The following is a 24246-nucleotide window of genomic DNA, read 5'->3' on the forward strand; positions in this document are numbered from 1 at the left end:
GCCTGTTCACTAATCTCTGCCTTATCTCGAGAGTTATCGTGAGCTCGTACCTACTTGAGATCTAACTCGAACCACGTCTTATTAGGCCTACTTGTCGTTATTATAGGTCCAGGCTCTAGCACCTTGAGCTACATGTGGATGCCAAACATGGTCGCGGACTATGGGCCTCATAAGCAAGCTCTGAGTCACTCAGCGGGCGATAAAGAGAGCTATGCTTGGAGTTTCTCTACGTGATCAAATCAGAAATGAAGAGAACCAAAGTAAGCAACATAGCTGATCAGGTTGCGAAGCTCATGTGGCGATGGGCAGGGTTCATATTTCGGAAAACCGATAGACGCTAGGGTCCCAAGGGGCTAGAATGGTGACCTCGCACCGGAAAATGAAACATTGGAAGACCTTCCCACTATGTTGACAGACGACTTCAGACGAGCCTGCGGGAGCCGCTGCCGCTGGAGTCAGGCAGCACAAGACAGTGGCGAGTGGCAGTCTCTACAAGCTATGTCCACCTGTGGACGTCTATCAGTTGATAATGATGATGATGATAAAAGAAGTTTTGAAATGAAATGAAATGAAATGAAATGAAATGAAATCATTTAATTTTGCTAAATGTGAGTAGTAAATGATCGTACATATATAGATGCAGTTTCTACGAAAGAGCGTGCACAACAAAATTATCAGCAACATCGAATTTCAAGTAGAAACGCCATAAACAACCGTAGTTAAGTGAGCTAGGTGCATAGGTACCTACTTAGCTCACTTAACTACGATTATTATACAACGCGTATGTTGTTATAAATGTTAACAACCTCTAAAATATGTATATTAAATAATATTATGGAGGCAGCGTAAAAATAATGACAGGCTAAACAAATTTTAATGTATGCGTTAAAGTTAGGCGGAATTAGATCACTATCGCTGTGTGCTGCGTGGCTGCGTGGCTGCGTGGCTGCGTGGCTGCGTGGCTGCGTGGCTGCGTGGCTGCGTGGCTGCGTGGCTGCGTGGCTGCGTGGCTGCGTGGCTGCGTGGCTGCGTGGCTGCGTGGCTGCGTGGCTGCGTGGCTGCGTGGCTGCGTGGCTGCGTGGCTGCGTGGCTGCGGGCAGCTGCCCTCGACCACTCCACTCTCTTACGATAAACATTATGTCAGGGGGTACACAATAACGTTATTTGTTGCACAAATCCTTTAATAAACCGTCTACGGCTACCTCTGACACAAGTGCAGTCTAATATAATATCGAATAGGTGTGTGAAGTCTGCCAATCCGCACTTGGCCAGCGTGGTAGACCATGGCCAAAGCCCTTCTCATATTGAGAGGAGACCGGTGCTCTGTAGTGAGCCGGTAATGAGATGATGATGGTGATATTTATTTCTATGATGACTTAATAGCCTACATTGCAGTTACTACTATACTAGTACCGCATGAATATTGAATATGATGAGCTGAGTTATGAAAGCTAAGCTATCTGAGCTAAATATTGAGCGTTTAGAGCTACGCTACGCATCCTCAGTGACCTCATATAAGTCAAACATCTAGACAGCCTTATAATCTTACACTAGCTTGGCGTCTTCGTCCGCGTGAACTACACTCATTTCAAACCCCTATTTTACCACCTCGGGGTTGAATTTTCAAAAATCCTTTCTTAGCGAATGTCTCCGTCATAATAGCTATCTGCATGCCAAAATTCAGCCCGATCCGTCCAGTAGTTTGAGCTGTGTGTTAATAGATCAGTCAGTCAATCAAGTTTTCCTTTTTTATTGGACTAAGAGCCAGCGCGTGCCAGACCATCGTTATTCTATAAAAGGTGAAAGTTTCTCTGCGCATTGTCCCCAACATAGGAAGAAAATGATTAGCGACTATTACCTATATTTACACCTTTATTACCTGTTATCTCCCAAAGCCACCATGATCCAAACTTCATAGTCGCTAATCGGTCCTTTCTGTGTTGGGGACAATACGCAGAGTAACTTGGAGCTTGTATAAAATAGCGAAGGTCTGGCAAGCGCTGGCTCTGTCTCTATATATTTAGATGTCCACTGGAGCTATAAACGTGGTTATTTCACCACCAAAAGTAACACTTGTTTCACTCAGCGCGAACACGCGTGTTTATTGACTAATCAAATGTTTTCTTTGTCCCTTGCATGTCGCGCGCCGCCGCCGCTCCGCTCCGCCGCCGCTCCGCTCCGCCGCCGCTCCGCTCCGCCGCCGTGACCACTACAGTATGTAAGTATGGTGTTATTACTTTTCAAATAATGACTAACATTACAAGCGTACAGGGGTTAACAGTGATGTCGAATGTCGATGGAACTTGTTGTCGAATGTCGATGGAACTTGTTGTCGAATGTCGATGGAACTTGTTGTCGAAATCGATACAGCAACTCTACTTTTGTATTCTGTTAGAAATACTAGAAGATGAAGCGGGGTAACTTGGATGGGGTATGTCAGTTTCATGAAAGCCATATCCCTGATCTGTTTGTACGCGGCATCGCACCGGAATGCTAAATCGCTTGGCAGCTTGGCTTTACATGGTGGTAAGACTATAGGGTCTCATTCATTATCATATATTACTAACTGCCGCACTTAGAGTCGCTTAAGCGTTACTTAAGTTTAGTCAAAACGAGACAGAGCTATATCTCTCACATAAATCTGTCTCGTTTTCGCGGAGTGCGGCTGTAACATCTGATAAGAAAATAGTATATTACTGCCTAGGCAGAAAATAAAGCAATCAGAGTAATATGAGGTGAAGCCGAGAACCTTCCGAGTGAATTTATTAGGAGCCGAATCCTTTTAAACTAAACGAGGCTCTATTGCTATTTCGACCGATACTTGTATTTAATGCTTTTCTCCCATTTACGAGGAAACAATAAACTAATGAATTCAAGAAAAACTTACATTGCCGTAACGTAAAAAGTCCGTATTAATTTACATTCGCACCAATTCGGTTGCGCCTCACAGCTCAAACTACTGGACGGATCGGGCTGAAATTTAGCATGCAGAGACCTATTATGACGTAGACATCCAATAAGAAAGAAATTTTAAAAATTCCACCCCTAAAATAGTGGTTTGAAATTTGTGTAGTCCACGCGGTTGAAATCGCGAGAACAAGCTAGTAATAAATATCACGTGTACCTAATATACCGAATCGAATCCCCGACCCCTGAACGTCGTCGGTGGGCGTGTTAACCACCATGCGCTACACCGCTTGCACGTTTATATTACTGCACATTTTCCTCGATATCGTCGAGTCAGCGCGCGGCCCTGCTCGTTACCCTCGGAACAAAGAACGCTCCTAATTAGTATCGGGTCCCATTAACTAAGTGTCCGCGCATAAATAACGTTATCTCCCCATCGGTTTCGTTACGTTATAAACTGGAATGTCTTGTTATCGGCCGATCTCCGCTCAATCTCTACGAAATCTGTATAGACCCAAATTACCGACTTTATTTGCGCAACTCATATTAATGTTGTGTTGTAAATGTTTTATCACTTTATATTTATTTGGCTCTACTAATAAAAATTTACTCGCTAAACATAGCGTTTTTGTTGATTTGTGTGTTTGTCCTTCGATCCCGACCCCACGCGACAATGGATTGAGGTTAATTTTACATGGTTATAGAAAAACAAGAAAAATCTTACTACGAGATATGGTCGTTAACTAAGTATGGGCCTCACTCACTGAGTGGGTGTTGGAGAGAGCTTGCAGTTACTCTACCTACGTGATTAAATCAGAAATGAGGAGATCCGTAGGAGAACTTAAGTAATCGACATAGCTCAGCGGGTTGCGAAACTGAAGTGACGATGGGTAGGCCACATATTTTGAAAAACTGGAGACGCTGAGGTATCGAGGTTGAAAGACCCTCAGGCATTACTTGGACAGACGACATCTCGAGTCGTATGGAGCTGCTAGCTAGAAGCACAAAATCATGACGTGTGGAAGTCTCTACAAGATACATGTGTCCAGCTGTGGACGTCTATCGGTTGATCATGATGTACCTTTGAGCTATGGGGGCTATGGGATGAACGTCTCCGAAAACGACCCCCTAGAATATACAAACGCGACACAAGTCAACCCGTCACATAATTTGTCACAATCGATAAACCTACCCCGTTTCGCATTTTCAATGTAAATGAGGCCACACCCCTTTACAATCCTCATTTAATTTCGGCTAAACAAATATAGTTGTCTCTTTGCCTATAAAGGGTATATACCTACCTCCTGCGTTTCTAATTGTACCTACTATTGTATTACTCTTAGAAACGAGCTAATAGGGAAGTTAGAAACTGCGCGTCAAATCTGTGTCTATCTCTATACAAGGTACCAAAAGCTTAATTTGCTATAATCCGCTGAAACAGATAAATCTCTATCGGCATGAACCGCCCGCCCTCCCACTGCTAAACATGCAGAAAAAACAAGCAAGCAACAAGCGCCGCAGCAACGTACAATTATTGCAAAAATCATTATGAAATTGTGCATTGTAAGGTCTACATCTGTTGAGGATACTCCGGTGTCGGAAACATGCGTGTTTTGGTGGATTTGTGCGGTCCTATGCCCGGACTGGACTGTGTTCAAAACCTTAGCCATGCGTATGAGGAATGATTTTTTTTATTTTTATTTATTTATTCATAATAATTTTACAAAGTTTCCTACATATCTATCTCGCCAAACTGGTGGGCCAATTTGTTGGCGAGGTGGCGCTCTTAATACTAAGTACATAACTTACTACTATATTTCCTTAACGCTATTCATACACCTATATCTATTCTTATAATAAAAACTGTACTACATACTAATTTAAACCTACCTACTTCACTAAAAGATAAACTAACACAATTGAGTATACTAACAACTTACTAATAAATAACCAAAGAAAACACAAAAACACAAATTAATAATTAAGAAGCATGATAGTCAGTTAGAGAGTCCCTAAGTAAGTGTTTCTTTAGCCTCTTCTTAAGGACTCCCTCACTGAGCCTATCGATATCCTCCCCAGCCCAACCGATTGCATTAAATATTTTAGGAACTAAATATGCGCTTATTCTTCTACCGTAGTAGTTATACATTTTTGGCTCTACAAATCTCACCTTCCTATTTTTCCTAACATTATCCCTCATTTTAACTTTTTTTTTTAAATTTGTTGAGAAAAAATTATTTTTTACTATTAAGTATTCTACTTTCCTGTTAACAGGTAAAATTTTTAAGTCTTTAAAAACGACGCAAAACGTTTTGTGCAGAGCTCTTTTTACCTGAAGCGGAGTGTAATTAATATCAAGAATATCGGTGTCTCCAATGTTGGATGTTGAGGCAGTGCTGCCATATATCCCGCCGCCCCGACATCCTCACTGAATCAGCGATCACGCCTCTGCCTTGTTCCCGCGCCGATTGCTCCCCCCGACCCTCCCCGACCCTCGACCCGTCCCGCGCTTGATTACTTCAGGGAACCGACTGCCGACTGCCGACCCTATTATATTTACATTGAGTCTGGTCAATTGTAGCAAACCCAGCTAGGTAGATCCAATTTCGAGAAAGAGGCTAACTGCCGAATCCAATACGGCTTGGCCGCGTTCGGCAAGCTTCAACATGTCCTCCCACTCGTACAAAATTCTTCAGTGCTTGAAGACCAACAAACAGTGCGTGTTGCCATGCGTGTTGTGATGATGACAAATGAATCCGAGTCGGGGTTCCGGCTAAAAACCAGCGCTGTTTGTTTTTAAGGTTCCGTACCTCAAAAGGAAAAAGGGATCCCTTATAGGATCCCTTCGTTGTCTGTCTGTCTGTCTGTCCGTCTGTCAAGAAAACTTATAGGGTCCCGTTGACATAGAATCATGAAATTTGGCAGGTAGGTAGGTCTTATAGCACAAATCTAAATATATAAAAGGAACAGGTGACTGACTGACTGACTTACTTATCTATCAACGCACAGCTCAAACTACTGGATGGATCGGGCTGAAATTTGGCATGCAGGAGCTATTATGACGTAGGCATCCGCTAAGAAAGGATTTTTAAAAATTCAACCCCAGGATGTGAAATAGGGGTTTGAAATTTGTGTAGTCCACGCGGTCGAAGTCGCAAGCTAGTTATTAAAAAAATGAAAGTTTAGGACAACGGGAAAGAAGAAAGTTGAAATGTAAACGGTCGCATTAAAGATAACGAGAATGGACACCGGACACCGGGGGAGCGTCGGGAGCATCTCGTACCGCTCGGGACCGCTTTACTCGTAAAAATGAAAACGGCCGCTGATGATGGTAATTCCTATAACTATGCTAATGGCACCTACCTCAACAAAATATAATCTTTAATCTCGATGCAAATCATCCTAATACGTTCCTATTATCGTGACCTATAATTTCGGCATTATATTGTCCGTCAATGTTTTACATACTTCGGAAAAAAATGATCGCCAATCAAGCAATTTGTTCCCTGATCCCGTCGATCTACAGAACCTAAGATACACAGAGACGCGGCTGAGAACCAGGGGGGCTAACGTGGAAAATATGTGATTACTAACATGGGTGTTGTACCTGTAACCATGGATGTAGGAAATAAGAGAACTTTCAAAAGGTCTTTGTCTTTGTAATAAAACGTCGAGGCTTCATCTGCGATGGCAGGCGTCAAATGTTAGCTACATTTGGCGATAGGTAGGTTATGAAACTGGTCTCTTTGATTTTACTAAGAATTATTACTTCATCAACCCTAGCTTAATATCTGACACATGTCGATTCAGGATCAAAACCGAGAGTTTCTTCAATCTAGTTAATAAAACGGCCAAGAAGAGCCAACAATTTTTATTTTTTATTTTTTTAAATTCTTTATTGTCAATAAACATTTTACAAAACATATAACGTTATATTATAATGTTAATCTTAAATTATTTAATACTTACAGGCTAAGTCGCGCCTCTTAAAGTTTATAAAGGAATATTATCTTACACGTTTCATCATAGATAGGTACATTTATATCAGAAAACTAATTAATTGAATGCTATATACTTAATTGGTATATTCGCTTACAAAAAGTGTTATGTTAGCCAACAAATGGCTCACCTCAAGTAGTACCACAGGAAAGTTTAACTGATGAATAAATTGACGTTTGACAGTTTATGCATGGAAAATCTTTCAGGTTAAAAACACTCTTTTAAAGCTTGTACCCTGTAAGATACTGTAAGATAATGATGTGATGATTACATACACTTAAAACTAAAGCTGCGAGGGTTCTTAACGCTCCCTGGCCTGAAAAGAAGCCCACAACAAACTCAGCCAAAGAAACTAATTCTTTTTAGTATCACCTTCTCACAAAATATCACTTAAACTTACTAGAACTATAACTCCCAAACTTTCTTATCATTAAGTTTTATAAATGATCCTTTACATTGTAAGACCGTGCGTGTGTATCTTTGGTGTTTGTATATCAATGGTCGACCTACTAAAACTGTTTCGTGATGATATCGTATTCGGAGCTTAGGCTTCGGATACTTATCATTATAATTCGGTGTTATTTGGATGTTTTCGTGGTAGAAACATTTTAATGCTTCCGTGCGAATTTTTAATGACCACTCGTGAGCTTTTTTGTTCATTTTGCAGTAGACATGAGCTTGCCTACTTATACTAGAATACGGTCTATACGTTTTTGAGTTAAAAAAAACTCTGGAGTTAGTATTTTTCATGCCGAACTAAAGATGGAGAGAGATATGCTTGGAGTTTCTCTTCGAGATCAAATCAAAACTGAGGAGATCCGTAGGAGAACTAGAGTAACCGACATAGCTCAACGAGTTGCGAAGCTGAAGTAGCAATGGGCAGGGCACATAGTTCGTATAACCGATAGACGTTGGGGTCCCAAGGTGCTGGAATGGCGACCTCGCACCGGAAGACGCAGCGTTGGAAGACTACCCCACTAGTTGGACGGACGACATCAAACGAGTCGCAGGGAGCCGCTGGATTCAGGCGGCGCAAGACCGTGGCGTGTGAAAGTTCCTACAAGAGACCTATGTCCAGCAGTGGACGTCTATCGGTTGATGATGATGATGATTCCAAACTAGAGTCCTGAAAAGTCAGAGAGCGTCTAAAACTATTACTGTGAGAAGTGTATTATGCGGAATCGTATTGCATCGCTAATTCTGGCATGGAGGTAACTCGCCGGGTCCTCCCGCTAGATTATAAGCAGGTACTTTGATTTTGAGAACCTACCTGGCGCAGTGTTGAGCACTGTGGTCTTATCAGCGGGAGGTCCCGAGTTCGATTCCGGGGAGGGAAAATTTGGAATTTTATAATTTCTAAGCGATTTAGCGTTCCGGTACGATGCCATGTAGAAACCAAAAGGATAAAAAAAAAAAATATAATACCAAAAGGTGTTTAATAAAGACTGCTCACACTCACAGATTAGACTGCATTCATTACTTGCATACCATCAGATGAGAACTGAGATTGCAGTCAAGGGCTAACTTGTATCTCAATAAAGACTGCCATACCCCTCACAGATTAGACTGCATTCATTACTTGCATACCATCAGATGAGAACTGAGATTGCAGTCAAGGGCTAACTTGTATCTCAATAAAGACTGCCATACCCCTCACAGATTAGACTGCATTCATTACTTGCATACCATCAGATGAGAACTGAGATTGCAGTCAAGGGCTAACTTGTATCTCAATAAAGACTGCCATACCCCTCACAGATTAGACTGCATTCATTACTTGCATACCATCAGATGAGAACTGAGATTGCAGTCAAGGGCTAACTTGTATCTCAATAAAGACTGCCATACCCCTCACAGATTAGACTGCATTCATTACTTGCATACCATCAGATGAGAACTGAGATTGCAGTCAAGGGCTAACTTGTATCTCAATAAAGACTGCCATACCCCTCACAGATTAGACTGCATTCATTACTTGCATACCATCAGATGAGAACTGAGATTGCAGTCAAGGGCTAACTTGTATCTCAATAAAGACTGCCATACCCCTCACAGATTAGACTGCATTCATTACTTGCATACCATCAGATGAGAACTGAGATTGCAGTCAAGGGCTAACTTGTATCTCAATAAAGACTGCCATACCCCTCACAGATTAGACTGCATTCATTACTTGCATACCATCAGATGAGAACTGAGATTGCAGTCAAGGGCTAACTTGTATCTCAATAAAGACTGCCATACCCCTCACAGATTAGACTGCATTCATTACTTGCATACCATCAGATGAGAACTGAGATTGCAGTCAAGGGCTAACTTGTATCTCAATAAAGACTGCCATACCCCTCACAGATTAGACTGCATTCATTACTTGCATACCATCAGATGAGAACTGAGATTGCAGTCAAGGGCTAACTTGTATCTCAATAAAGACTGCCATACCCCTCACAGATTAGACTGCATTCATTACTTGCATACCATCAGATGAGAACTGAGATTGCAGTCAAGGGCTAACTTGTATCTCAATAAAGACTGCCATACCCCTCACAGATTAGACTGCATTCATTACTTGCATACCATCAGATGAGAACTGAGATTGCAGTCAAGGGCTAACTTGTATCTCAATAAAGACTGCCATACCCCTCACAGATTAGACTGCATTCATTACTTGCATACCATCAGATGAGAACTGAGATTGCAGTCAAGGGCTAACTTGTATCTCAATAAAGACTGCCATACCCCTCACAGATTAGACTGCATTCATTACTTGCATACCATCAGATGAGAACTGAGATTGCAGTCAAGGGCTAACTTGTATCTCAATAAAGACTGCCATACCCCTCACAGATTAGACTGCATTCATTACTTGCATACCATCAGATGAGAACTGAGATTGCAGTCAAGGGCTAACTTGTATCTCAATAAAGACTGCCATACCCCTCACAGATTAGACTGCATTCATTACTTGCATACCATCAGATGAGAACTGAGATTGCAGTCAAGGGCTAACTTGTATCTCAATAAAGACTGCCATACCCCTCACAGATTAGACTGCATTCATTACTTGCATACCATCAGATGAGAACTGAGATTGCAGTCAAGGGCTAACTTGTATCTCAATAAAGACTGCCATACCCCTCACAGATTAGACTGCATTCATTACTTGCATACCATCAGATGAGAACTGAGATTGCAGTCAAGGGCTAACTTGTATCTCAATAAAGACTGCCATACCCCTCACAGATTAGACTGCATTCATTACTTGCATACCATCAGATGAGAACTGAGATTGCAGTCAAGGGCTAACTTGTATCTCAATAAAGACTGCCATACCCCTCACAGATTAGACTGCATTCATTACTTGCATACCATCAGATGAGAACTGAGATTGCAGTCAAGGGCTAACTTGTATCTCAATAAAAAAACCTACGCATTGCAATGGAAGTAAGACATTAATGTCTGGACAGGGTTATTGAACAAATAAAATGGCACCGACTCAGTGGTGCTTTAGCACCAATGCAACCTCAGTGACGTGTAGATTTCAAACGGGTCGTTCATTTGTATCTAAGAGGTGGCGCTGATTTATTTGGTTTTAAGACCGTGAAAATTTTTGTTCGCTTGGACATAATAATATGTTGTCATTTATATCGATGCACAGATCAGTAAAGTGTTGCTCATTGTGTTTTCAGACTGCGATGCACTGGGCGTGCAAGCGAGGCGATGAGAATCTGGTCAAGCTTCTAGCCGGTATCCATCGACACATCGTCAACGAACGATCGGTCAGTATTTTATTTTTGTCCTCATCACTCCATCCACTACCGAGCACGGGTCTCCTCTTGAAATGAGAAGGGTTTGCGCCATAGTCTGCTATGCTGGCTCAGTCTGTTACATTGGCAGACTTTGCACTCCTTTGAGAACATTACTTAATATTACAAATTTAAAAAGTCTATTAAAATATGCTCTAAGACTGTGTAAATGATAAAAAAGCCTGGATTTGGCTCGCACCAGCAATGCACGGGGCTGCAATGGCTTATATAGTACGGTATAATAACATTGTAAATTGAAAAATTAAAAAGAGCAACCGCCGAGTTTCTTGCTGGTTCTTCTCGGTGGGAACGGCGTTCCGAACCAGTGGTAAATTAAAACTACCTGACTATTCATAAACACTTGTAAAAAGTTTACATGAATAAAAAAACATTCTATTCTATTCTATTCTAGTGATAAATTAAACTATTTGACGACTCAAAAGCACTTGTATAAGTTTACTTGAATAAAAATATATTCTATTCTATTCTATATTATGGAGAACTCTCAACTAAACTAAATTGACAGTTCTAAATCTAGTGCTACCTTTTCCGCAGACGATGAAATGAACGGGGTCACAATCGCGATTAGGTGTTTAGGGCGTAACTCGGAACTTACGTCGTTCTGTTCTGCAGCAACATTAATAAACCCCTGTTTTATTTTACGTTCTTTTTCATGTGGCGTCGACGACTACTCGCAGAACGGGGTATGTACCTACTCAACAATAGTATGGTCCATAAAAAATGACTCCTCACGCGACATTTTAACTCTATGGTTCACCTTTAAAATAAGAACTAAAATCGTACTTTTTACATGAAATTTGACACAAAAAGTTAAAATGGCGCGTTCCTCACGCGCCATTTTAACTTTTTAATTTTTTTGTTAAATTTTACGCGTTATACTGATTTTGATCAGTACTAAATTTCAAAGTGTTCGCGTCCCCTTCCTACCAATGTAATATGAAAAGGACAGACACAGTTTGACAGTATTAAATTTAATTTAGAACTGTCAAGTGACTTTAGCTGTCAGTCGCGAGCCTATTGTTTAAATTTGTAGCCTGCACTAAAAGTTAGTTTCTTTAAATTTAAAATGCGTGTTCCGTCCTTTTTTAGTAATGTTAAAAAGAAAGAGGTGCAAATACTCTAAATTTACATTTAAGTATTACGCCTAAAATTAATTACCTCACGCGCCAACTTAACTTATTGTGTCAAATTTCATGTAAAAGTACGATTTTAGTCTTTATTTTAAAGGTGAACCGTACTTTTGACATGCCAGTTGACCATGCGTGAGGAGTCATTTCGTACGGACTATACGCCATTATACAAGTATTTTATTGCTGACTACTTGTGGATTCAGTGCGAGCTCGTACTTATGTGTTCATGTCCCTGTTTAGTTGCCATCAACTTAATAAAGTACGGGACATGTCTTGCCTCTTAACCGACTTCAAAGTGAAGGAGGTTCTTTATTCTTTTCGCTTTCTTGCTCCATCCATACTTAAAAATGCTAAAATGTGTCTGTCTGTATGTCTGCTGGCTTTTCACGGCCCATCCGTTTAATCCGAAAATCAGAATTCCACGGGATTCAAAAAACCTAAATGCCTGCGGACGAAGTGGCGGGCATCAACTAGTAAATAAATAATAATTAATAATAAACGAAAAAAAATCAGATTGTATGAAAAAATTACCAAATGATGCCTGCGACTTTGTTCGCGTAGGTATCACGTATCTATTTGTAATTATTTAGATTATCGGTTATAAGGTTACATTACATTGGGGCAAATAAAAGACTTCTACAAAACGCCTACTATAAAATTACACGCAATGAATTGTCTGTATGGAGTTAGTGCACAGCCGCGATGAGGCGCTGTGCCCAAACACTATCTTTTACCATCATCTGCCTATATATTTCTGTTAGAAATGCGCGTCAAATACTTCCCTCGCGAAACAGACGGACAGCTGTCGCTTATTGATATATTATTCACTCGGAACATCCGACTTTTAATATCCGGATCATATCAAATAAAAACTTTGACATCTACATGCGCGTTGCGAATAAGGGAACGCCTTTCATATAGATGATAGGCCCATTTTTGGCCAAGGTTCAGTCATCATCATCATCACCATCATCATCAACCAATAAACGGCCACTGCTGGACATAGGTTACTTTTAGGGACTTTTACGCCACGGTCTCCCTGTGACTCGTCTGTAGTGGAAGGTCTTCCAAGGTTGCGCCTTCTGTGCATTTATTCATTCTTTGATAATAATTATTAAGTTGTAACACGAAAGAAAGAACAAGTTAAGTTGTAACAGAAAGATGATCAGTCAAGCGCCAATTTGCCATCAAATATAACAATGTAGGTACGTGTTCCTTTTACAGGGCTATACGCCGTTGCATATCGCAATGCAGTTCCGACACGAGAACGTTTACAGACTACTAGTTGAAGTATACGGTAAGTGATAATAAGCGGCCTCATAACAAAGCTCAGATTCACTCAGCGGGCGATGGAGAGAGCTATGCTTGAAGTTACTGTACGTAATTAAATCAGAAATGAGGAGATCCGTACGAGAATTACAGTCACCGACATAGCTCAACGGGTTGCGAAGCTGAAGTATCAAAAAAACCGATAGACGTTGGAGTCCCAAGGTGCTGGAATTGACACCTCATGACCATAGTCGTGAGAATTTTATACTCCCATGTACACCACAGTATCATCCACATTCGATCAAGATGAAGGCATCATCAAGATATTACCAAATTAAAAGCTTGGCTCAGATGATGTTTTCCATCATCTCCTGAAACTTCTAATGTTTAAGACAGCCATAACTCTATAGAATAAGAAAACTGAAGAAAGAAATTGTCGTCAATGATGCAGTACTGCCACTTTTATCATGTACTTGCGCAGAATTCTTAGTTTTAAATGGCGCGAAAATATCTCAGTCAATCATAGCGCGCGTCCGTCCGCTATTGGTTGTTGCCTACGCGCCATGTTTTATACGGGTAAATTATGAGCGAGACAGCACGAGTCCCTGTTGTTCTTGTGTTTGAAATCGTAACGTCAAGCAATAAACTCTGCATTTCATTGGTGTACAGTCGGTTTCAGTCGGCGTTCAGTTGTGCTTTTCTGCGCAAACGAATTTTGCCGATGCGACTTTACTGTATCCGCAGAAATTGCAATAGCAATTTGTAACAGGCGTTGCAAAAGTAAACATACATCAATGAGTCCAGTCGTGGAACTCAAAGGGCTGGGCTACATTAGTCTACATTTTCATAATTTGTCGGTTTTCAGACGCGGATCCAAACGTAAGGGACTGGTCCGGGAAGAAACCACGGCAGTATTTGGTGCATATGGATACGTCTCTTTCCCCGGGCTCGTACCGCAGTGAGTATTATTTTTAGACTAGCGCTTGGCTGCAGTCAGGCCTGCTGGCAAGTGATGATACAGGCTGAATGGAACGCTCTTGTCTAAAAGATGCCTATTCCCTCTTGGCTTGAAAGTACCCATATTAAAATTAGAGGGGAAAACTGATGTTAGAATGACGTTCCATTATCCTAGTGATTCGAAATAAAAAAGAAGAGGCAAATCGTTTCGTGCGTGTCTATAGAATTTCGACTACGTACGGGTGCAGACCTTGACGCCTTGCGGTGCGATAGTAGGTACAGTTCTGTGACTTCTGAGACGTGTGAACTTTCCTTGTGGTTACGTCGTTCACATGGGCATTGCCTAAGGGTGCGTGCACGTCGGACCAATCAGTCGCGAGCAAGCGCTCGCTAACGCACACATTTAGTGTACCTTACTTATACCGATACGACTTAAACACAAGCATGCGCCACTCGTCTCCGTTGAATGCAAAAACTATACTACTTATATGTATTAATAAAAAACCAGTCGAGTGCGAGTCGGACTCGCGCACAGAGGATTCCGTATCTCGAACGGATACCTTTCATGCCCTTGCAAGTTTAATTTGTAAAAATGTAAGAATTTTTTCCAGCGCCAGTAACCAAAAACTTACGCCGTTGCTCCACATTGCCGGGCAGTCGGAACTCACCGCATTTAGCTCGTCTGCAAGTTACTGCGCACGGTAAACATTTTGTCGGTACATGTCGTGTAGAGTTGTGATGTCCAGCCTTTGCTGTTTGTGAAATACTAGCTTATGCCCGCCACTTCGGCCCTCGCTCACCATCTAAGGCGACTGGGGTTCCGTGACAGTTCGCTCGCAGCCAGGATGCAAAAAGCGATCTTGCTGGACTCGGGTAGAAACTATCCTAGCCGAGTCCAGCAAAACCACTTTTTTCACCGCCGATTTCTCAACCTGTCGCCCTGACCCCCGGCCGTATACTGTTTATGTAGGTTTATTTATTTTTATGTAAGTAAGTATATTATATTTCTTTTGGCTTTTATATGTACCTATTTTGTGCACGGGCGTGAGAGCAAATAATGTACGATAATAATAATAATTAATAATTTAATAATTAATCATGATATTATATATTATTATTATATTATAATATTATAAATGCGAAAGTCTGTCTGTCTGCTAGCTTTTCACGGCCCAACAATTCAACCGATTTTGATGAAATTTGGTACAGAGGTAACTTACATCCCGAAGAAGGACATAGGCTACTTTTAATCCCGGAAAATTAAAGAGTTCCCATGGAATTTTTAAAAAACCTAAATCCACGCGGACGAAGTCGCGGACATCATCTAGTTAATAATAATTATCGACGTACGTCTAGCTAGTAGTCTATTCACGGTCTTTGTGCATCGTGCATCGTGCATGGCCTTGGCGTACGGCGGCGGCGTACAGCAAGATGTCCCGTGTGTATATGCTCTACAGTTGGACTTGGGACAAGCCCCACGGGCAGCACAAATCGAAGCTCGGCTAGGGGCTTGGCTCTACTACAAATCTCATAACTTTTTAATATTGAAAGCATTATGAACTTGCGTGTCTTGGTAAACTTTACATGAAATGTTTTTGTGGGATATAAAATTACCTATACTAAAACTATATAGTTAACTAATTTTATCAGAAAAAAGTGCAGTTATCAATTATTTCATAAATATAAGAAAACCTATATAGGCCCAGCAGCCAGTACTAAATCAATACCATTTTGCATCGATGCCATTTTGTAAATCACACAAATGTTTGATATGTTTCTAAAGTTACCCACATCCATTGAGTTCAGAGATTCAGAGTGAACCAGAGATATCTAAATATTTGTTATTCTTGTTAGCAACACAAAAAAGTGCTGCAAACGTAGTAATTATATCCATCACATAACACAATTACTGTTTGAGTGCTGTGCGCGTCCATATCAAGTTTGCAAGATCTGTGTGCGAGAAATTGATTCGGTAATACGGGATCAATGTAAATAAAAATGTGAATTGTCTACATTGTGGAGCATGTGTTTATGTGAAAATGTTACAATATCAATAACGTTGATGTGATATTTCACTTCTGAATATCCGACCATAATTTATCGCACTGTGAACACTTAAAGTACATTGCCATACAGAAATGACGGGACAATCCTTTATCTTGGACAAAGTGAACTGTTAGCCCATAATAGCAAGGACTCGTTTTGTGTCATTATGTAGTAGGAACGTTGTTTTATTACATTTATTTTGATAAATATAGTATTTACCACTGTGATTAGTTATTGTTATCGCGTCGAGATGATGTGGGTTCGCGCAGCGGTGGCGGCCGCCCTCATCGCCGCTTTCAGTGTCCGAGGCGAACGAGTACTGCTTCTGGACACCACGACTGACAAACTCTAGGATGGACACGGTATCCGTATGGTCCACAAGCAAGTACACCTGGCTGGCTTGAAGAACCATATACTAATTTTGAGAAAAATATAAACTGGCGATCATACGTTGTTTGCGATGTTGCGCACCATAATGTCAATAATTGGTTATGGACACCATACATAGAGCGAAGAAATGCAAACCGTATTTATATTGAAATTAAATTCACTATCCGTGATTGTTCACTTTTTCCTGGTAATGCACTAAGTTGTAAAGAAACATTCAGTCTATTGTATTATGAGTTTGATGTAGCGACTAGAGAACAACCCCCATGGGAACCTGACAGTTATAAAGTAGTTGGCCGTCTTGCTGCTCGTGAAGGGAGATTCAATACCAAGTCAGAAGAAGAAGAAGATATAAACACAGAAGTGAAGAGTGTAGCAGTAACTAAACGTGGAGTATTTATTGCATTTAGAGATCAGGGTGCATGTATTTCTATTCTGGCTGTGAAAGTGTATTATATCACTTGCCCAGAAGTGACTATAAATTTTGCAAAGTTCCCTGCCACACCGACAGGCCGTGAGGTAGCCGTTATTGAACAGGCAAATGGCACATGCGTAGAACATTCAGAAACTGCTCAGGGAGAAGCACCACCAGTTTATCTGTGCAAAGATGACGGAAAATGGACACTACCAAGTGGTTCATGTAAATGTCGTGCTGGATATGAACCTGATCACAGTATCCAAATTTGTAACGAATGTACACCGGGAAAATTTAAATCGCACACGGGGGATGAACCTTGTATTCCATGTCCTGATTATTCTGAATCCACAGCATATGCTTCAGATGAATGTAAATGTGTACCTGGATTTTTCAGAGCAACAAAAGACCCTAAGAATGTACCTTGTACACAACCACCTTCAGCACCAGATAATTTAACGGTTACCTTTGCTGACCAATTTTCAATATCACTTGCCTGGCAACCACCTCATAAGACTGGTAGCAGGAGTGATATCACCTACAAAGTGCATTGCTCTAGTTGTGGGCCCAGTGTGGAATATAGACCAGCTGCATTCGACCTGAATGCAACCAGAGTAACTATAATGCGATTAGCTCCTGTAACAGAGTACAAGTTTCAGGTTTATGCCCTCAATGGTGTAACAGATCTAACGGGTGAACCTCCAAAGAAGGTCGAGATAACAACTGTAACTAAAGCATCTGTTGTGAGTGTTATTACTAACTTGAGAGTTGTTAGTGCTGAAAGTGATAAATTGACACTTGCTTGGGACCCTGCTCTAACTGACCCTGATGATATCATAGAAAGTTATGAAGTTAAATGTTTTCCAAAAGATAATTTAGAGAAAAGTGTGAACGCCACAGTTCAAATAACAAAAGAGCCGCATGTTACTATAAGTGGGTTAAAAAGAGATACAGAATATGGTATAAGAGTTAGAGCTAAGATGAAAAGAGGCTGGGGTGAATTGAGTGGTATTATATATGGGAGAACTGTTGTTGAAACCTCATTTGTTGGTGAAGAAGAAGGTGCACAAGTGCGATTGGTTGCATGGGTTATGGTTGCAGTTGTGGTCATATCTGTTGTTGCAATTATTGCTACAGTTTTATTTTTGCGTTCTCGTGCTGATGATGAGCGTGAAAAGAAACAGCGCAGCGATTGCAATGCACTGAATTATCGTAATGGTGAAGTGTATACTGGTCCTAACAGACCAGTTTAAATAAATGAAAAATCAATGTGCAGTTTATTTGTATTTCGATTTACTTTTTGTGTAGGGTAATTTCACATGGGATCTATGTTTGACAGTTACTAATTGTAATAATACTCAAAAGTATGGCCTAATTTCTAAATTTTGTTGTTTTCCTACTGTTATTCATTGTAGGCTTATTAGAGTAGGTACTGCCTTTTACTCTGTGCAACGAAATAAAAGCCATGATTTATTTTTAAAGTAAGAAAAATATAAAACAGTAAGTAGTATACATTTATTTTTACATTTATTGGTATTATTGCCAACAGAATTGTTTTAGTTAGAGATTTTTCCAGTAACTGTATAATCATATTTCGTCTTATTCTGAAACTCGTACGATCTTTACAATTGATTGGTGACTACTTACTTAGTTCATTTACAATTGATTGGTGACTACTTACTTAGTTCATTTACAATTGATTGGTGACTACTTACTTAGTTCATTTACAATTGATTGGTGACTACTTACTTAGTTCATTTACAATTGATTGGTGACTATTTACTTAGTTCATTTACAATTGATTGGTGACTACTTAGTTCATTTACAATTGATTGGTGACTACTTACTTAGTTCATTTACAATTGATTGGTGACTACTTACTTAGTTCATTTCTTAAAATATAACATGTGACTCATCTTTTGAACAATTATTAGAGAATTAAGGATTTTATAGCAACATTCCGACTAATGAATACAATTGTTTTCTAAGATTTTTTGAATATATCTAATAAATATACTTTATACTTTGACTTAAGATTTTGGTGGTAAGGTGTATACCTTTATTACCTGGTATCTCCCAAAACCACCATGATCCAAACAATCGGTCTTCCTAGTGTTGGGGACAATACGCAGAGAAACTCAGCTTTTATAAAATGAGGAAGGTCTGGCACTCGCTGTCTCTTAGGCTAGTAGGGGCACAGGGCAGCGCAGAGTAGCGTAAGTAGGTATAACAAGAGTTGTAATGTAGGTTATCCTTCATAATAGAGGATTCCTAGAAAATGTGTATACCTAATTCCTAAAATCAACAGGAAATAATTATATTCCGTACAAAATGAGAACTCACGCACCATTTTAGTTAGCTCTGTGTCAACTGTCATGTCAAAAGTACGATTCACCTGTATAATAAGGACTAAAATCGTACTTTACACATGACAGTTGAAACATATAGTTAAAATGGCGTGTGAAAACTTAAAATTTATGCATTAAATCGTGGATATAAAGGTAAAACTCGGTAAAACTCATTAAATGTCATATTGGGGCAATACCTACCTCGGTAATACTAATTAATTACGATATATGTTTTACTCTACACGTATTGTAGGAATTCTAGTCGGATTGAACTGTGCCTGTGTTCTGTTTCGAAAACAATAACAAACAAATGAAGTTTGTGAAATCATTCATTATTTTAAAAATAAATAAATAATAAATCTTTATTTGTTCCAATTACAACTTTGCTTAAAATTACCCTCGACTCCCAAACTAGGTTAACCCGTGTCATGGGGGTCAGGAATATAAAAAGAAACAGTAGGTATCATGTGCCTGCTGCGTAAAGAAATAATTTTGTGAATAGAAATTAAATCTAAATTTAGGCGGATGTAGCAAAGGGTAAAAGATAGTATAATCATAATATACAAAGATAAAGAAAAAGAATTAAATAATATTGTAAATTTAAATGGCTAAGATAATATAACTAGATAAATTATCTAAATCCGGTGGTGGGCGTTAATAGCTGTAACACAGTTTTTAAACACAGCTGTTACCGTTTCCCTAGCGTTTATGTTCCTATGTTTTGAAGAATAAATAAATTATTAAATTAAAATTTCGACACGAGCGCGTTCATATTATTAAGGCGCTGTCCCACTGTTGTACACGCTGTGCACGGGCACGCGGCACATTTTAGCTGCATGGGTCCGTTTGTTAGCCAGTAGGGTCTACTTTTCCTCTGCAGCATACACTACACAAAATATAATATTGACCCTCAGTGTATGAATTTTTGAACTGTGCTGAGCTACACTTGTATAGTACGCAACAGGTCGACATACCCCCACAGTCCCCGCGCTAACCCAGTGCGGGATAGCGCGGTAGTGCAGGACCTGTGGCCTACTATACATACGCCTTGTGGAACGAATATCCGAGCAGGCTATGCTTGTACAAATGGCCAATTTGATTTAGGCAAAGAATGCACTAACTTAACACGTGTTCTCTTTGTCCTACAGTTATTAATGAAAAAATTGTTACCGTAAAATGGACAACTTCTAAGCGTAGGACTAGGAAAAATGTGCCACTAAAGTAGGACAATGTGGCCATTTCATTGTACAAATATTAACTAAGCTGCATACAAAAAATCAGCATTTTATGACCTCGTTATTTCGACATATTCGGAGTGGAGGACTCTCCAGTCATACCATTTATTTTGTAGGACAATTGTTTTTCCGAGTTTATAATCCAATAATCTCAATGTTCAAAAAACACTTACTGTTATTCAGACAATTTGAACTAGCCACCAAATCGACAAGCTAAGCGCCTGCGCAGTACAATAGCTACCTGTATAGAGAATTTTCACAGAACAAAAGTTGGGTGCCTCGACCGAACGAACCTACGGACGAAGAATCAGGTTGTTATTAATCAGAAAAAAGTCCCTTGGCGGCTGCTGGACTATTAGCCTACTACCTATTTAACATAGAAACGGACATACATAGTTATACAAGAGTATATTTCAGAAAAAGAGGGTTTCCTGCGCATCGGTTCCCTAAACGTCCGCGTGAAGAAGACGACGGAAGCGTTTAGCAACTTCCTCGGCGTGGGCGCGACCAGGGCTTCCGCCTACGTGCCCAAGTCGGTGCGCGACAGGGAACTGGAGCGCAGGTCCGACGACAGCGACCAGCTCAAGTCCTGGGGCTCTGCTGACAATATTCAGGTAATTTTTCTTTTTCATTTTTTTAGTCCTATACAAGGCAGACCTGGCCCTAGATCTCATCCCACCCTCCTTTTTCCACAACCGCACCGCTCGCCACCGCAAATAATTTCACCCTAACCACCTGGATGTCTGGTGCACTTCGACCGCCCATTGTGCCAGATCCTTTTTTCCAGGCACATGCAAACTGTGGAATGGAACTCCCTTCGACGGAGTTCCCATTAGATTACAACATGGGGCTAAAGCCGTTGTTCCTACGCATTGCCTCTCTGTGGTCGAGTCAAGTCATTTCGAGTAATACAAAACCAAACCACTAGGTCGATTTCGTAAAACCTGCATCAATCATCATTACAATCCCAATTGTTGACATTGGCTGAATTTATGGTATTTTTGTTGCAACAATACATTGTAGCCAATAGTAAGCGAGCATCAACCAATCAGAGGTGATTGCGATCGTGACATTGTTGCTGTCATTCTACCGCAATCGCGCAGCAGGTGAGGTTATGAAAACGACTGCTAAAGTTATGTTACACTGGGGCCTCAATATACATTCCTATTCTAGCTGATGCCCGCGAATTGGTCTGCGTGGATTAGATTTTTTGAAATCTCGTGAGAATTCTTTGCTGTAAAAGACATTCAGTTAGACAGACTAAAAATTTGATTTTTCATTTTGTTTTCCAGAAAGGGGAAAAGTTGATGCCCCCTCCGAGCAGCAAGACGCGCCGGCGCGGGCCCAACGCGCGGCGGGCGAACCCCTCGCACAGCCGCAGCACCCCCTCGACCCCTGACCAGGTGAGACCTCGCTGTGCACTTCTCGTGTTGCGTTCCTGCGCCGAACTTGTCGTTGACTTATCTATCTTACGGTCAAATTGAAAGGTAAAATGTTAGTGACCAGCAATTCTACCAAGTCAGGGCAAGATTTTTTTTCTCATGTTTCGGTTAAAAGTTTGGTTCTTATAGAGATCTAGTATATTTGCTAAATTTCAAACCCCTTTTCCTTTTTCCTTTCTTAGCGGATGCCTACGTCATAATAGCTATCTGCATGCCAAATTTCAGCTCGATCCGTCTAGTGGGTTGAGCTGTGCGTTGATAGATCAGTCAGTCAGACACCTTTTCATTTTATATATTTAATGTTCTTTGTTGTTCTTCAAAAATATGCATGTATGTAATTTTTTTTTTTTAATGTAAATATGTTTGTTATTTTCCAGCCTCGAGCACAAATCGGTGTGAATCCTGCCGATTCAGACTCCGACTCGGCCGCCGGCTTCCATTCCGCGTGGAGACAGCAGAGAGCCTCGCAGAGCTAACTTTGAACACGCCAACCTCTTACGGTACCCGCCAGGAAATATTGTGCAGCGACCTTTAGAAAGAAATAGCGGTTTCGTAGTGCTTCGTCTCTGTCGTTGAGACCCACAAAACGTCACATAGGTATGAGAGATAGAGACAACGCTCTACCGAGCCGAAATCTATTTCTAAAGGTCGATGCACAATATTTCCTGCCGGGTATTGTACTTGCGTGCTCCCACTATGTCGTCACCGTAACTTATCGTTGTTGTTTTGTATGAACGACTTCTGTTAGTCGTGCCGTGCTATATGTGAACACCTCCATTTAAATATACAAGCCACGACGCTTTAAACTGCACAATTTTTTATCGTTACGACTCAGTGGGAACGCGCCTTTACCTGCATCGACGTGTATAGATTTTCCCTCATAGTAGAAAAACCGCGCTCATAAGTACAGTACGCGGCAAAAAGTAATGTACATCGCCCTTCAGAAAGAGGTAGGGGTTTTGTAGAGCATTGTCTCTATCGTTGAGACTTGAGACCGACAAACGTCACATAGGTATGAGCACGGAACAGAAAGAACAGTGGAAGTGCAATTCACCAAAATTACTATAGGAACCGCTGTCGCCAAACTCAAACAAATATACCGATAGTCATATATTGCACTACAAAGAAACAAATCATTTGATTTGTCGTTTAAGTTTAGTCAAAACTAGCCTACGTCACAGATTTGGAAACAAACCCTGACGTTCTAGAAATAAGATTTATTTTGCTTTAGCGGAAGAACGTATTTACGAGCTATAGTCACACTCACGTCACACTAGATTTAATTGTCCAATTAATTCCGCTACTTGACCATAGATGGCGGTATTCTAAGTGGTAGCAATTATAAACTTAATTACGTTAAACATATGGTTGACATTTGCGTGATCGGTCGATTTTTTTTTCTCCTCAGCTAAGGCCGCACCACGTAGCTCAATGAATTACCTATCGATATCGATAGATACTTGTTATTTTGTTCATTCGCAAAAATAAAATTAAAAAGGTAATTATAAAATTGAATAAAAGTGCTGGTATGTATGCATGCCTTTTACAAGTATGCACAATAAATACTGCAACGTATGAAAATAGTTAAATTTTATTTATTGCCCTTGAAATAAAACATATTTGTTAAGAAACTGGCGTTTCGAAAGTCTTATTTTTAATTTTAATAAACGGTGTATGCGAACATTTATGTATATATTTTTCGACTATTGCCTTCATCAAATCGGTAACGTGATTAGACGCAGGAATCTCCGAATCACTTTGTCTTTTTGAAAAACCTGGAGTGACCACATTTATCATTTTGTGGCTGAAACCAAAATTAAATTTTGAGAATAAATCCGTACTAATATTATAAATGCGAAAGTGTGTCTGTCTGTCTGTCTGTCTGCTAGCTTTTCACGGCTCAACCGTTCAACCGTTTTTGATGAAATTTGGTACAGCGATAGCTTGCATCCCGGGAAAGGACATAGGCTACTTTTTATCCCGGAAAGTTGAAAAGTTCCCACAGGATTTTTAAAAACCTAAATCCACGCGGACGAAGTCGCGGGCATTATCTAGTACCTATATAAAAATGAATAGGAGAAAAATTAATTAGTGTGTTTATGAATTAAATTTGATATTTAGTCAGTCAATCTTCATACAAAAATATAACTAAGAGGTGGTGTTGTTTTGTATTATAATATCAAGTATTTTCAATACTTACTGAAAGTAATAAAATAAAACAAGGTTACTTACTTGATTAAAAAACTTAACGATTTTCATTGATGGAAGCGCAGTAGGTTTCGTA

The 24246-nt window shown here is 40.2% G+C and overlaps 1 protein-coding gene and 1 pseudogene across 2 annotated transcripts; both read left to right on the plus strand.

Annotated features, from left to right (window-relative positions):
- Positions 1 to 1032: 1032 nt before the first annotated feature.
- Positions 1033 to 23461, plus strand: LOC117995287 (ankyrin repeat domain-containing protein SOWAHA-like). Of its 2 annotated transcripts, XM_069508727.1 has the most exons (8): positions 1033 to 2218; positions 10596 to 10685; positions 13088 to 13160; positions 13998 to 14090; positions 14701 to 14790; positions 20938 to 21134; positions 21813 to 21923; positions 22340 to 23461. In XM_069508727.1, the coding sequence occupies exons 2-8, from the start codon at positions 10602 to 10604 to the stop codon at positions 22436 to 22438; spliced, it is 747 nt and encodes a 248-aa protein (XP_069364828.1). In that variant the 5' UTR covers positions 1033 to 2218; positions 10596 to 10601; the 3' UTR covers positions 22439 to 23461. The 2 variants fall into 2 exon arrangements, with proteins under 2 accessions (XP_069364828.1, XP_069364829.1); XM_069508728.1 differs by lacking the exon at positions 14701 to 14790 and having other exon boundaries at positions 1035 to 2218.
- Positions 14798 to 20930, plus strand: LOC138404504 (ephrin type-B receptor 1-like; annotated as a pseudogene).
- Positions 23462 to 24246: the final 785 nt, after the last annotated feature.

The sequence above is a fragment of the Maniola hyperantus genome, chromosome Z (genome assembly GCF_902806685.2).
Source record: "Maniola hyperantus chromosome Z, iAphHyp1.2, whole genome shotgun sequence".
Taxonomy (NCBI): domain Eukaryota; kingdom Metazoa; phylum Arthropoda; class Insecta; order Lepidoptera; family Nymphalidae; genus Maniola; species Maniola hyperantus.

Excerpts from the sequence above, each read along its gene's own strand:
- LOC117995287 (XM_069508727.1), top strand. The coding sequence starts at position 10,602 with ATGCACTGGGCGTGCAAGCGAGGCGATGAGAATCTGGTCAAGCTTCTA. Across the intron at positions 10,686-13,087 it reads ACATCGTCAACGAACGATCG|GGCTATACGCCGTTGCATAT; the intron begins GTCAGTATTTTA and ends TTCCTTTTACAG. Across the intron at positions 14,091-14,700 it reads TTCCCCGGGCTCGTACCGCA|CGCCAGTAACCAAAAACTTA; the intron begins GTGAGTATTATT and ends AATTTTTTCCAG.